Source organism: Mchenga conophoros, linkage group LG22 (assembly GCF_057382185.1).
Source record: "Mchenga conophoros isolate Kocher_MC1m ecotype Shallow Benthic linkage group LG22, M_conophoros_male_GT1.1, whole genome shotgun sequence".
Taxonomy (NCBI): Eukaryota; Metazoa; Chordata; class Actinopteri; order Cichliformes; family Cichlidae; genus Mchenga; species Mchenga conophoros.
In genome coordinates this window covers 7,404,795-7,419,241 of record NC_140546.1, presented here as the reverse complement: position 1 = coordinate 7,419,241, position 14,447 = coordinate 7,404,795, and the positions used below count along the sequence as shown (strand labels likewise).

At 38.5% G+C, this 14,447-nt stretch overlaps 2 protein-coding genes across 2 annotated transcripts in view; both read left to right on the top strand.

Annotated features, from left to right (window-relative positions):
- The first annotated feature begins 2,075 nt into the window (after positions 1 to 2,075).
- LOC146548697 (major histocompatibility complex class I-related protein 1-like) overlaps positions 2,076 to 14,447 on the top strand; it is a 235,562-nt gene continuing 223,190 nt past the window's right edge. Inside the window, exons 1-2 of the mRNA XM_085263391.1 lie at positions 2,076 to 2,137; positions 5,545 to 5,811. Coding sequence (XP_085119517.1) covers positions 2,086 to 2,137; positions 5,545 to 5,811 — 319 coding nt within the window. The 5' untranslated portion in view covers positions 2,076 to 2,085. The remainder of the gene's footprint in view (positions 2,138 to 5,544; positions 5,812 to 14,447) is intronic.
- On the top strand, positions 5,834 to 13,543 carry LOC146548707 (major histocompatibility complex class I-related protein 1-like). The gene is made up of 6 exons (XM_085263102.1): positions 5,834 to 6,025; positions 6,152 to 9,293; positions 9,392 to 9,510; positions 10,323 to 10,640; positions 11,820 to 11,924; positions 12,132 to 13,543. Exons 2-6 carry the CDS (start codon positions 9,268 to 9,270, stop codon positions 12,197 to 12,199), a joined length of 636 nt encoding a protein of 211 aa, XP_085119228.1. The 5' UTR covers positions 5,834 to 6,025; positions 6,152 to 9,267; the 3' UTR covers positions 12,200 to 13,543.

The window sequence follows — 14,447 nt, the reverse complement described above, 5'->3', positions numbered from 1 at the left end:
CTCTGCTGATCTCACCTGGATCCAACACTCCATAGCCCTGGTAAAGAAGGCTCAGCAACAGCTGCACTTCCTCCGTGTCCTGGGGAAGAATAACTTGGACCAGAAGCTGTGCTGGCCTTCTACCACTCCTCAGTGAAGAGGATGATCTCCTACAGCCTGGGTGTTTGGTATGCAGGGGCCACTACTGAGAACAGGAAGGCTGAGCAAGAAGTAATTAACACCACCCAAAAAATCTTTGGGTGCCCTCTGCCACCGCTGGAGGCCATCACTTCAGGAGAACCACGGCCACCACAGGTGACCCACCTTGTCACCGCCGCTGCTGGATAAGTGGGTGGCCACCTGAACTAACACAGCCCTCTGTCTCTGGGCCAGGGGCACCGAGAGTCAGGGCTGATCCCCTCTCCCGCCTGCGGGGGGAGTAGGTTCGGCCTCCCCGGCCTCAGTCAGGCGATGGGCGTATGTGGTTGGGGGTTGTCTGTGGTGCTGCTTCAAGGGAGGTGGACGCACAGGACCGGTTGGTGGTGTGTATGTTTGACTGGTGACTGGAAAGCCGCAGCCGCGTGTGAACAGCAACCTTAGAACCAACCATGGTTCTGTTACAGTAATAAAGCAATAGACCTTTCAGCCCAATTCTATTTTGTCTGCACAATCCATCGTATAATATTGAATCAAATGAAAAAGCTTCTTTTTAAAACTTGTTTTATGAGTTTTAATCTTTTAACTTTATGCACATTCCATCAAGCAAAAATTAAATTCTATGCAACAATCTTTGACTTGACGAGATTTGCTTAACATTCCTGTGGCAGCATGCTCGGACCTTGCTCAGATTTGAAGTATAATTTTATGCTGTAGAAAGATGTTTTCTTCCCACGCAGTGTACTGTGGACGCTCAGGTTTTTTGTCACTTTTTACTGAATCAAATTCAAAGTAAGGTCAGTACTTCAAAGCTTTAAATGCTGGATGGTCTTACGCTCTCCCATACTCCAAATTATCCATTGGTGATCTACACACATCTGTTTCTACCACGGACATCGCATGCGCTTACATCATTGTCAAGAGACACTCTCACAAACAATATCACCGTTTAGTATTGCAGTAACGCAGGGAGCTTATATGAAAGTAACAGTAATCTAATTACTTTTTTACAACAGTAATCCCTTACTTTACTCATTACTTGAAAAAGTAACTTGATTACAGTAATGTTATGTTATTTTAAAAAACATTTTTTTTAGCAGTTAAAGCTACATCAGCTCAACTGTTGGATTGGACCACATGGGCGAGCCTTTGTTCCCCATGTGCATCCGTGAGTGTAGCCACCCATTACCCAGTTGCTGGTTAACCACTGTTCCTCCCTTGGACCACTTTTGATGAATACTGGCAACTGAAGACCGGGAACACCCCACAAGATCTGAAGTTTTGGAGATGACCCAGACATCTAGCAATCTACTGTTCAGAGTTCTGTCAAACTTAATTTTTTCATCATCACTCCGCCAAAGTCATTTTCTTCTTTCTGTGAGCCAACCAACTTCTGTTCATTGTGCTCCTCTGTCATTAGATTAATAATGGCACAGCATGCCTCTTCCACATCGTTACCTCATCCTTGTTAGATGGAGATCATCTTCCAAATTTCCACCTGGTTCATCTCTGCTACCACTGAAATCTTGACTCCAGCAAGTTCATAACATTGTTCAAATCCAATCTGCTAATGAAGGATAGATTAGTAACAATATTTCAATAAATCATGTTCATTTCCTTCAAATGATCTCTTTATACAGAGGGGATGTTCACTCTGCTGCAGGACAGATAAAATAAAGAAACTTCTTTTCTCCACCTGTTTTATAGACACACACATGCATACAGGCATGAACAGGTACAAACACGTTTTAACCCTCTTTAATTGAACAAAAGAAGCTGCTGGCAGTCAAATTAAAATAGTATGAGTAAGAGTGAAGGCTTGTTTGGTTTCTGCTGAAGTTGAACACACCTGAAAATGTAACCTGAACCAGGAAATACCTTCAAACTAAACAAGCCTGTAAAACCAAATGACTCTTGTTAGTTCTTCAGTTTAACTCCAACACGCTGAACATGGTGGTGAAGCTAATGATCCTCTTCCTTCTTTGTCACCCTGCATCTGCAGGTAAGATCATGATCCACAATCAAAAAATATAAAATTTACTTGGCAATGCTGTTCTTAGTAAAATGCAGCTAAAATGTCTCAGCAGAAGGGGTAAATCTAACTGTTCAAGTTAAAAAGATTTAAAACTGATTTGCAACAGACATGACAAATACATGCAGTACTCTGATAAAAAATTATTTGGCTGTTGGACAATTACTTTTAAAAAAGACATTAATGCTCTGACATGAATAAAAGATTAAAGGTTGCTGGTTGAGTTCCAGCTGGAGAAATGCCAGGGCATCTGGTGTCAAACTCTGCCAAATCAGATACTGCTACCTCCTGTGGTGATTTTTAAGTAATAAATAATAATGAGAAATTGTAGACAAAGGAGATTTGACCTCTTCTCAAGGATTCACAAGAGTTTCTATAGGAGATTCAAGTAAGGTCTCCTGAGTCTCCTATATCTCCTGAAAAGCTTGATACTAATATTTCAACACTGTGTTAACTTTCCGAAGCGTAGACCTTTTGAAACACTACTCTGAAGTGTGGTTTGGAACACACAGGTCACATAACCCGAACATCCAACTGTGATTTACCACAGTTTCGACAGGTGGGGTGCCTGCTGCTTCTAGGCATTGTGCGGATTCCCCTTTTTTATGTGCAAGAGTCATTTGTAATGAGTGAATTGTTGCTTTTGATACTACCGCTTCTATTATTACACACATATGTGTAAAAGAAAATATACCCTCTCTCTTATTATTATTATTATTATTATTATTATTGCTGTCGGTTGTGAAGACCAATATATACTATCATATAACTTAAACCCTGGTATCCAAAGTGTAATTAAATATATATTATCTTATTGGAAAGATTACTGGGATAGAGATCAGTTAAAACGAGAAAGACTGATACTGCTGTGTGAGCTCCATTCACACGTTTGCATGAGTCCAACTGTCATTTCCTGTGTGAATAACATGTAAACAAGATCCAGGTTCACCATAACCAAAATTCCAGAATCAAACTCACTAAAACAAATGTTACAGAGCAGTATAAAGTTAAGAGAATGTATTCATTATTCAGAATACTGCATTTGAAATAACAAATTATTGTTTTATATTTGGTATGTTTTTTAACTCCAAGAAAATCAGCAATCCTTGAATATGACTTTAGTGGACATTGGGGGATTTTCTTTTAAAGATTTCAAATTAGGGATTGAAGGACGTAAAGATGAGAAGAATCATTTATCATGAATTTTGAGGTGTATAGAAATTTTGAAATAAGGGGGGCATTCTAAAGTTTCCCCTCCACAATACCTATCTGGCCTTGGGATTCAGATAAGGTTTGTAAACAAACAAAAGGAATATTCTTGCTTACTAAGAATATTGTTAGACCCAGTTTTTGCGTTTTTGTTTTTTTGATTTTGTTTATTTCATTAAATTCTAGCTTTCTTTATCTAATGGGTTATATGATTGTTCTAAGTTTAGGTTCTTTGTGTGGTTTATGTTATAGTTTTAGTCTTCTGGTTTCTGTCTCTGTGTTCCATGGTTTTTCTGTCTCGCCTGTCAGTTGTATCCCATTGTCTAGTCCGCTTCTCTGTGTTATGTTTCCTGTTTTACTTTGAAAGTCTGTGTCTCACTCCACTGTATCTGGTTTTGCTTCCCTTGTCTCGGCAGCCCTGATTTGTCCCAGCTGTGTTTCCCTCCTCCAATTCCCTGATTGCTCCCTCTGTGTATTCAAGCCCTGCATTTTCCTTTGTCTGTGTTGTGATCTGCCTTGTCCTATCCTGTGTGTTTTGCCCACCCACACAACAAACATTGCATCTTTAGATTTAAATCAGAATTAGAGGTGATATGCTTTATTTGTAAATGATAATGATCTTGATTTTCTTGGGTTTTTTAAGTTGTGCCAAAACTTTACCGGTTTTTACAGCACCATTCATTCCCTCAATGTTTTATGTAATAAACTGAACTAAACGTTTTTTGTTTGTTTGGTGTAATTATTATGTATTTCCAATTACATATAAGCAGTGTTGGGAAGGTTACTTTTAAAATGTATTCCACTACAGATTACAAAATACATGCCCCAAAATGTATTTTGTAACGTATTCCGTTACGTTACTCAATGACAGTAACGTATTCTGAATACTTTGGATTACTTAATATATTATCATGCTGTTTACAACTACATGAATGTACTATTGCTGTGTGATTTATTACTGTTACTGAAGGTCCGCGGCTCCGAACCGTAGTAAAGGGACCTCTGACTAATACATCGGGGTCCCTGTCGGCTCGTAGCCAAAAAATAGCTTTACTTTGTTGTGTGGGTCAACTTTGCTTGCGAGAGACAAAGAGGCGTTGAAAGACTGCTCCAACGGAACTTATTGTTTTTGGAGGAAAACACCAACACGGTGTACAGTCGAGTCTTAATAGCTTACTTACAACTGGGCTCGTCAGGCACTCTTCTTGGCTGCAGTGGGTTTTTATTATATTTACATGCTTCCAGCTCCCGTTATTGCTCGATGACAACTCGTACTTTTCCTTTTTCTCCCTCCCTCGCTCACAGACACATAACGGGTATGGCAGTCCATTCTCCCTGCAGCACGGACTACACTGCCTATGATGCTACATTCTTTAGAGCTATACCTGTAGCATTCTGCCTTTTAGCTTAGCACAACAACAACAAAAAGGCGCTCTCTCACCCAGGAAACACACACAGAGAGAGCGTCACCCGGTAACCATAACGCTGCCACCTGGAACAACAGAACATAGCTCTCAAACAAAACCTAAACAGTCCTGACCCGCCACAATATGAAACAGGGAAGTACCGCCGTGTAATCCATTTATTTCAACAATGTAACTGTATTCTAAATACCACCTTTTTAAACAGTAACTGTAACGGAATACAGTTACTCATATTTTGTATTTTAAATAAGTAACGGCGGCACATGTATTCCGTTACTTCCCAACACTGCATATAAGTAAGACTGGGCACGTAGAAAGAAAAGAACAAAACCAACATACAACTTCCTTATCCTACCACTGAAAGAAAAAAAACATACCCACGCCTGATGCGAGCCTAACACGACAAACTGGTTTCTAATGAATTTGCATATGAATAGACTTCACTTAATATATTTGATTCATTTCATGTAATTCTACTCTATTTATTTTAGCACAATACCTTTTAATCTGGTTAGACAGGAATACTTTCTTTCTTTGCGAAGCTAGATCGTGTGCACACAAAATCTAGACATTTTCACTACTCGAGCAACATTTCTCATTTACCATATTGATTAAACACTTCTGTTACTTTTACTACATCATAAGTCATATCACTTATGATGCATATATAATGAGTCATATTTCTGATCATGTCTGCATGTTTTATTGAGTTATTTACTAACATCATATACTTTTGTCCTGCAGTGAGCAATATTCTGAAGTATTTTGCCACTGGAGGCTCTGGACACCCAAACATGTCAGAATACATGTATGTTGGAGTGCTTGATGGCATAGAAGTGTTTTATTGTGACGCCAGAAAGAAAATATTGGAACCAAGACAGGATTGGGTGAAAAGATTATTTGATGACAAACCTGATATCTTGGAGTGGTTCACGCAGTGTTTGGAGGCACAGACAATCATTTACACAAGTTTGATTTCTGATTTGAACCAACATTTAAACCAAAGCAGAGGTACAGTATTTTCTTTGATTCTGTCATATCATCATGGATATATCTAAACAAAACTGATTAATGTAAAATTAATTAAAATAATTAATTAAAAATTGTCAGTGTATTTTAAACTTATTGTTACTAACTTGTTTTTTTAAGATGGACTGTGATTTTAAATTGGACACTCAAATTAGGGCTATTGTCCAGTTTTCAGCACTTTAGGCACTTGACAATGGTAAGACCTTTTTTATCCAGGCCGCATTTTAAAACTGTAATCCTTGGTTTTTTTTTTCATCTCGTTTGGATTACTGTAATGCACTGTATTTTAGAGAGAGATCAATGTCTTCTCTCTCGTCTACAGCTGGTTCAAAATGGCTCTACTCGACTTTTAACTGGAACTTGCAAAAGAGAGCACATAACTCCGATCCTGGCTTCACTCCATTGGCTGCCTTTATATCTTAGAGTTCATTTTAAAATTCTTATGTTTGTTTTTAAATGCATAAATCATCTTGCCCCACCTTACCTCTCTGAGCTTCTTCATCTTTAATCATCCCCCCCATGTTGCTGCAACACGTTCTCACTCCCAAAGCGTAACATTTTACGCTAGGTGACAAATTGTCAACATATTACGTTTTCACCTACCCACCACTTTCCTAAATGACGACCTTGGAAAAAAGAGGAAATATGAGAACCGTCTGGACTCAATGTACACATGTTCACTCTTTTTCTTCAAATCGCTTAGAAACATGCTATTTAACATCATTAAAGTCCTGGTTAAGGTCAGGAATAAGGTTATGGTCAGGGCTAGTGATAGGTTTGTAGCTTGAACCCATCCGCTGGAACGTTGAAGACAATATAATTACACTGCAAAGCAAGACACAAGTAGGCAAGCTTCTTCATGTTTCTCGTGCACGGGAGAGAACCGGACAGGCACCGTTCCTTCGCTTGACCCCAGTTGCTCTCGTCCGTTCTCCCGTACCACTGTTCTTTTATTGAGGTTACATGAATATGCATACGTTCATTAACATATGACGTCTACATACACACAAAGAGTACCTTGCCTGTGTGTGTGTGTGTGTGTGTGTGTGGACTGCTGATCAAAGGGTCAAACATCCTTGGTCAGGACGAGGGTAGCCTCCCCCTCACCCTAGATGGTTCATCCTAGATAACACGGTGAGGAAGTCCTGCAGTTCATCTAAACAAAGAGCACTTAGACTAGAACAGACGCAACTACGTTAATCCTACCATAAAACAATAAGACACGGTATGACCTCTCATGCTCCCAAAGTGCTGTCTAATACACACAAAGTTTGCAGACTATCAAGGATCAAAACCTCTACCAATCTACAACTAATTACAAAACTCTAAGCATATATAAGTAAATATTTCTAAGCATAAATGACAATCAACAATACAAATCTAACAGCTAGGGATAAGGTTAGGTTTAGGGCTGGAATACAGGGCTGGAACGTCTATTACCGCGGGAGCGTCGCTGCACTGGATTCCAGCCATAACCCGCCGCGTACCATAACAACGCCGAAGGTCTCCTTTTGCGTTCCTCAGGAACGCCGCGGGACGTGACAAAACGTCGACATGTTACGCCTCGGGAGTGAGAACGGGCTGCAACACGGTCAGCTGACAAGCTGCTCCCAGGTTCAATAGGAGGCTCAGAGGGGACAGGGCCTTCTCTATTGCTGCTCCCAACCTGCCCCAGCACATAAGAGAGGGCCCTTCATTGTCCATTTTTTTTAAAAACACGTCTTAAAACCCATCTTTATTTCTTTTTTCCCTTTATAAACAAATTGCATGCTTGCTTGATATTTACAGCCTTACTTTTGTGCTTCTTAATTGAGACCAAGAATCCTGATGTAAAACATACATTTACTTGTCCTAATTACTTCATTATTCTAAATCTTAACTTTTTAAAAACTAGTTAGATTTAGCTGTTGCCTTTATAACATTTAACATTTTTTCTGCTTCTTACAGTTTATAGTCTAGATCAGGGGTCAGCAACCTTTAACACCCAAAGAGCCATTTGGACCCGGTTTCCACGCAAAAGAAAACACTGGGAGCTGCAAATACTTTTTGACATCTAAAATGAAGATAACACTGTATATAATGTTTTTTGCCTTTATGCTTTGTGCCAACAACTAAGGTGTGTTGCTTATGAAATCCATGAAGTGCTATAGAGAAAATTACATTTTATTTATGTAATTACCACATTTTGATCTCTTAAAGAAATATAACAAAAGTAAAGACACCCAGCTGAACTAAAATGATCCATGTAGCAAACAAAAACTGTTGTGAGCTGCGACCTTTATATCGCCTTTGGGCTTTTGGAGCCTTGACCTGGCTTTTAAAAAATAATTTGAAAAAAACCCCACTATGCTGCTAAAAAAAAAAAGAAAAATAGATATTTGCAAAATTCTGCCTAAGTATGTATTTTACCTGGTTAATGTGTGTGGTGGGGCGTGGTCTGCAGCGCCGCTGCAGGGGAGGCGGACGCACCTGAACGGCACCCGCAATCACGACTTGCCGCCTTAACGTCTGTGCTCTCTCTGCTGTTGTTGGTGTGTGTCGGGCTGTGAGCTGCAAAGTTACAGCCGGCTGTATGCGTACAGCAACCGTGTGTGAAAAATGGTCAATAAAGAAATGCTGAAAAGCATGTTCATGCAAACATCATCGGGTCTGCCGTGATATGTTTACAATGGGACTTCTGCTCCTGAGCCTCTGCGCACAGCGTCTGCAAATCGGGGCTGTATTAAGTCACTTTTATCTTTAAGCAGGACTGTAAGCTGTCATCTGTGAGGCGTTAGCGGTGTTTGTTTTTAACATAGTTCACGGTGGAGAATAGCCGCTGAAATAATGTGGATCCGAAGATCCATAATTGGCCTACCTGGGGTTGAAAGTCTCGATAAATGCATGGCGTTTCGGCGGGTATACCGCCGAAAAGTGTGACGCTTATTTTGAGCAATGACAAAATAACAGAATATAATTTTATTTTTATATTTCAATATCACAATAATCTTCCAATTTAGAACTGCAAGTTAAAAAAGACCTAACATAAATAAAATATACTTCAGCTAAATACTTCTAATTTATTTTCCCAAGCCACGCAGAGCCGCACTATATGGACTAAAGAGCCTCATGCGGCTCTGGAGCCGCAGGTTGCCGACCCCTGGTCTAGATATATATCAGCTGACGTCTGGGCTGGAATAGTCTTTACCTGTAGTCTTTAATCTTTTTCTTTTAATATTGAATAATCACATCAGACCTCCTTTTGATTCATCTGTGATTCTAATTATGGTCCAATAGAGATATCAATAAAGGTTTACAGATAATCTAACATGACTCATGAGCACAATGCAGACTTTTGAGAACAGAAATGCATCACAATGTACAATTAACACAGATAATTACAGTCTTTGTTTTTCTTTGTCTTTCCAGGTGTTCACATTTTGCAGTGTATAATTGGCAATGAATGGAATAAAAACTCTGGCGAGGTGACAAGCTTTTTACATTTAGGTTATGACAGAGAAGGCATCTTTGATTTTAATCTAAATACAAAGACATGGATCCCACTGAAACCAGAGTTTTACAGTGCAAAACAGATGATGGGTGGTGACAGAATTACATACGCAGAGACCCTCCTCCGTGACGTAATACCAAACACATTGAAGTTATTGTTGGACTATGGGAGCAGCGCCTTGAATAAAACAGGTAGAAGCCTCGTTGAGCTTAAAGCCAGTTTTTCCATGTCGCAAAAGTGACTCTTTATCTAGACAAATCCCTTTGGTAACAATCATCAGACCAGAGGTTTATCCACTACGTACTTATGCAAACAATCAGAAAAAAGCTGTCAGCCTCTCAGCATGACAAGCTCCAGTCTAACAATACACAGACATACCCTGAAAACACATGGTCCACACAGGTCCCAGTAGGATCATGCTTAAGCAGAGTTAATCCTGATTCCAGCAAACTGCCAACTGTGGCCAGAAGATTGCAGTAATGCAAACAGACATGGGAGAAGCTTTTAGGACAGAAGTTGTGTGAGATGAAAGGACAGGGATGACTTTTACTTTGCCTTCAAATGATATCCATTTTTGGTTGCCTTGCTTGCACTGATGGAATGCCAGAGATTTATTTTGATGATTTTGGTCATTTTCCCATTTTAACCTGTTGGTGATTTTGGCTGCTGGTAGATCTTAAAACTGATAGTTGAAAGACATTTACACAAACTATGGTATAAGTATACCATAATACAGCCTTATACAGCTGCTGAAAAGCCGGTGACTCTTTGGCTCTAATGACTCAATAATTCAAAAATTTGATTTGAGTTCCAGCCAGACATGTTGTCTGTTGCTACTGTGTTATTTTTTCATCTAATATGTACACTAAACATGCTTCTCTCATAAAATATATTTTCTTAATATCTCCTTATTAAATGTCTTCATCTTTGTTTTTCATTCCTGTTTTTCCCAATTTTTCCTCTGATATTTACTTCCATCCATTCTCACGCCATCTCTTTCCAGTCTCTCCAGTTCTTCCCTCAGTGTCTCTCCTCCAGAAGACTCCCTCCTCTCCAGTCACCTGCCACGCTACAGGTTTCTATCCTGACAAAGCCATGATGTTCTGGAAAAAAGATGGCGTGGAGATTCATGAGGGTGTGGATCTTGGAGACATCCTCCCCAACAATGATTGGACCTTCCAGATGAGTGCTGATCTGAATGTTTCATCAGTCACACCTGAAGACTGGAGCAGATATGACTGTGTGTTTCAACTCTCTGGTCTTGAGAATATCATCCAACTGGATAAAACAGTAACCAGAACCAACCAGGCAGAGAGAACTGGTAATGATAAAGTTGCGAGAAACGCATTTAATTTATTTTGTCTGCAGATACTGTGGTTTGATATTTGAATTTTTTGTCCTGTTTTTTGTTTGGACACTGATGTCAATTAGTTATTACCAGAATAAAAACTAACGGAGATCATAAAAGAGAATAAAGAATCCTAAAATTTTAATTTGATTTAATTTTCAGTGAATGTATGTCATAAATGTGTTTTCTGGTTCCACATATACAAGCTGTTACTGTTGTTAATGTTAACAAACTACTTTTTAAATTTCACTGTTAGACCCTGAAATCCTGACAGTGATTTTTGAACTTCCATATTTCAAATTAATCAAAGTGTCTTTAATCCATAAAACCTTTGGTTATTAATTTTTTGGCCTGATATTTGGGGAACTGCTGCTGAATATACGCGGTGTTATTCAAATGAAAACAAGAGCTTCTCTAAAAACTTTAGAAATGTAACAATATGATTTTAGTGCATCTGCTCTGCTTAACGGAAAAACATGTTCTTATAGGTATAGTATTTCTGTCATACTACTGGGTCTATAACCCAGTGTGTGACTTAGGTTTGTGGTTAAGTTTACATTCTTTGATTTATTTTGTTTTCATGGTTTTGCTTCTCATTATTGTTTTCTGCTTGTGCTATATTTATAGTTCCTAGTCTTTAGTTTTCTGTCTCTATGCCATCCCTGTGCTCCATGTTCCCTCTCTGTCTCCCCCTAGTCAATCATATCTCCATGTCATAGTGTCAAGTCCAAATCCTAGTCAATATCTCATATTCCCTGTTTTATTTTGACAGTTCCAAGTCTTGTGTTCAGTGTTGTCAGTTTTTCTTCCTCCCTCCCTCATTATGTCAGATATGCTCCAGCTGTGTTTCCCTACTGTTTCCGATACCCTGGTCATACTTTGTGTATTTAAGCCCTTTGTTTCCCTCTGCCCGTCGTTGCGTTGTCCCATAAGTCCTGCATTTTGGTCCTATTCCTGCCTGGCATAGCACTTTTACATGGCAATTGTATGTATGGTTACATCAGACTCCTATAGAGATTATAGTTTAATCACCTCCCCTTACCTCCCCTATGTTGTTTATAAAGTAACTAGCTGAATACTACAGGGTGGACTTCTTCTATTCTAACCTGCTTAATATGCAAATTCTATCTTCTGTGTTTTTCAATGGAGCAGATAATCCCTGTGACATGACAGCTCTAGTCATTGCAACAGTGGTGGTTCTTCTTATTTTCGTCCTCATTGCTGCTGTTGGATTTGCTGTTTACAAAAATAAGAAAGGTGAGCAATTTAAAGGAGTTGAGTTCATCAGTCAGTGAGCAGCTGCAGTACATGGCTCAGTTAAATGATTTCCTCAGCATAGTATATGTTAGACTTTTTTTCTTTCCTATTTAATAGAAAGTTTGATTGTAAGGAATTTAAAATCACAAAATCCAGACATGAAACAATGATTTATAAATATTTTATTTTTTTCTGTGGACATTACAGTTCCTGAGAACAGCACTGAAGCCTCTGTGAGACTGAATCAAGAGACCATTACGGCACCGTCTATATAGTGTTCTTTTTTTTTTTTTTTTTTACTTAACTCTTGTGTTCTTTTATATAAACTTGATTTTTTTTTTTTTTTTTTTTAGAAAATCTTTTTTCATCTTATTATTTTGAAAGGATGTTTGGAAAGAAGCTTCATGTTTATGATTCATTTATGTAGCCACGAGTGGTGTGAAAGTGGAGAAAAGTGGGTCCGTGTCCAGTGCGGAACTAGGAAATTTTCAGTGGGTTGGCCAGGATGGATCTGTGATCATTTTGCGTTGGTATATGCAAAATCTCACAAAAAACACAGAGCTATTTAACCTTTCTAAATGGAAGTGCCTGCGATCCCATTTGCATAACAATTTTTAAATCCTGGTAGAATTGCAACCAAATAAACTAGAGCAAAATGTTTTTTGCATATAAAAGAAGAAGTTGTAGTTACATATCATGCATTCAACTTGTCCCAGGTCGCCATTTCCTTGCACTAATGGCTTTGCAAAAATTGAGTTAAAAGCGCACACAACAACAAAAATGTTATAATCTGGAAACTTGCTGGAATAAACGTCATGTTGTCAGCAGGAACTATCACATGTCCACCATTACCTGAGAAGTGATGTCATTGTAGTTCTTTTCCCACCAGGGCCTTTCAAAAGGTTCACCGGTGGTATTAAAAGTCATGTTTGACTTAATGCCTTTCTGTATAGTTCCTGGGACACTTAAAACTTAAACTGTACTGTTGGAAATAGTTTATTTTGATGCATATTCTGTTTGTTTTATTTAATTTTGCAATTATTATACAAATATGCAAATTTGCAAATATCTATTTTTGTTTATTAAGCTTTAGGATATAACAGTTATATTGATTTATAGCAACTTAAAATGCTACAAGAAGTGTCACTACAGCATGTAAAAATGTAAAGTTAAGCTCTGGCATGTTCGTTCTATGGTGGGGTTAAAAGGGTTGGACCTAAACCACACATCTCTACAATATTTGGAAGGTAGTGGTGGAAAAGATGAAATAATATGTCTTGCATGTAAGTTTACACTAAACAAATCTAGCACAATTTGCAGGCAGTTCGACTCTGTATTACTACTATGCTGAGAGGACAGATCCTTCAAGTACAAAGTGTCAGCACCAGAATGTAACTGAAAATTAAAGTCAGTATTTCTTTTCTTCACTTGTATAAACATGGAGTATTTTGGATTAATAGAACTGTCGTGTTTGTATGCTTTATATATTTTTGGTAAGTTAATTTACAGCATTAAATCATATTTTATAAGGATGTTGTGTGTTTTTTAAGAAATGATGTGATGCTATGTTAGAGCCGTTACTTTATATATTGGACACCGGATAACGTTTTGACAAGAACAGTGGAACCCCGGCTTACGAAGACCCCATTTAACAAAAAAATTCAAGTTACGAAGGCACTTAACGGCAATATTTCTGCCCATGGTACGGCAAAATGCCCGTGTAACGAAATAGATAAAATAGAAAATTAAAAAAAAATTTAATTAAATTCCATAATGTTATGTACATGTACACGTACGTATGTATGCATGCATACGTGTGCGTTCTTCAACCTCCGCCACTACCTCCTCCACCAAGAACTTTGTCTTCAGCCAGCATCGCCTCACTCAAAAGGCGATGGAAAAAGGTGCTTTGACTTACGAAAATTTTGACTTACGAAAGACCCTCTGGAACAAATTAATTTCGTAAGTCGGGGTTCCACTGTATCTTTGACAGTATATATATATAGATGTATTATATATAATAGACAAATATTGTTCGTTTAATGTGTTGGCATTATTGCATTTGGCTCAATGCTTACATATATGTGTAAAAAGAAAATGTACAAGCTGTGATAACTGTTACTACGGTGGCCCTGAGAGGCCAAACAGACTGCAACTTCAGAAAACACTTGCAAAAAGAAAAATGCTGCAAAAAGAAAAACACCTGCAAAAAGAAAAATGCTGCAAAAAGAAAAACACTTGCAAAAAGAAAAACACTTGCAAAAAGAAAAACGCTGCCAAAAGAAAAACGCTGCAAAAAGAAAAACGCTGCAAAAAGAAAAACGCTGCAAAAAGAAAAATGCTGCAAAAGCACACACAACACAACGGAAATGTTTCTGGGGAGACAATAACCGGACGAACCAGTTGCACGAACCAAAACATGTATGTATGGTTGTATCGCAATTCAGGGGCTGTGTCCCAATTCAGGGTCTGCAGCCTTAAAGTAAGCAGCCTTAACGGTCCTCAAGGGCCGCGTACTCAAAG

What these genes read in the sequence shown, in the direction of transcription:
- LOC146548707 (XM_085263102.1), top strand. Translation starts at nt 9,268, where the DNA reads ATGAATGGAATAAAAACTCTGGCGAG. An exon ending in GGAATAAAAACTCTGGCGAG is followed by an intron (nt 9,294 to 9,391) that starts GTGACAAGCTTT and finishes AGAGTTTTACAG; the next exon opens with TGCAAAACAGATGATGGGTG. An exon ending in CAACCAGGCAGAGAGAACTG is followed by an intron (nt 10,641 to 11,819) that starts GTAATGATAAAG and finishes TCAATGGAGCAG; the next exon opens with ATAATCCCTGTGACATGACA.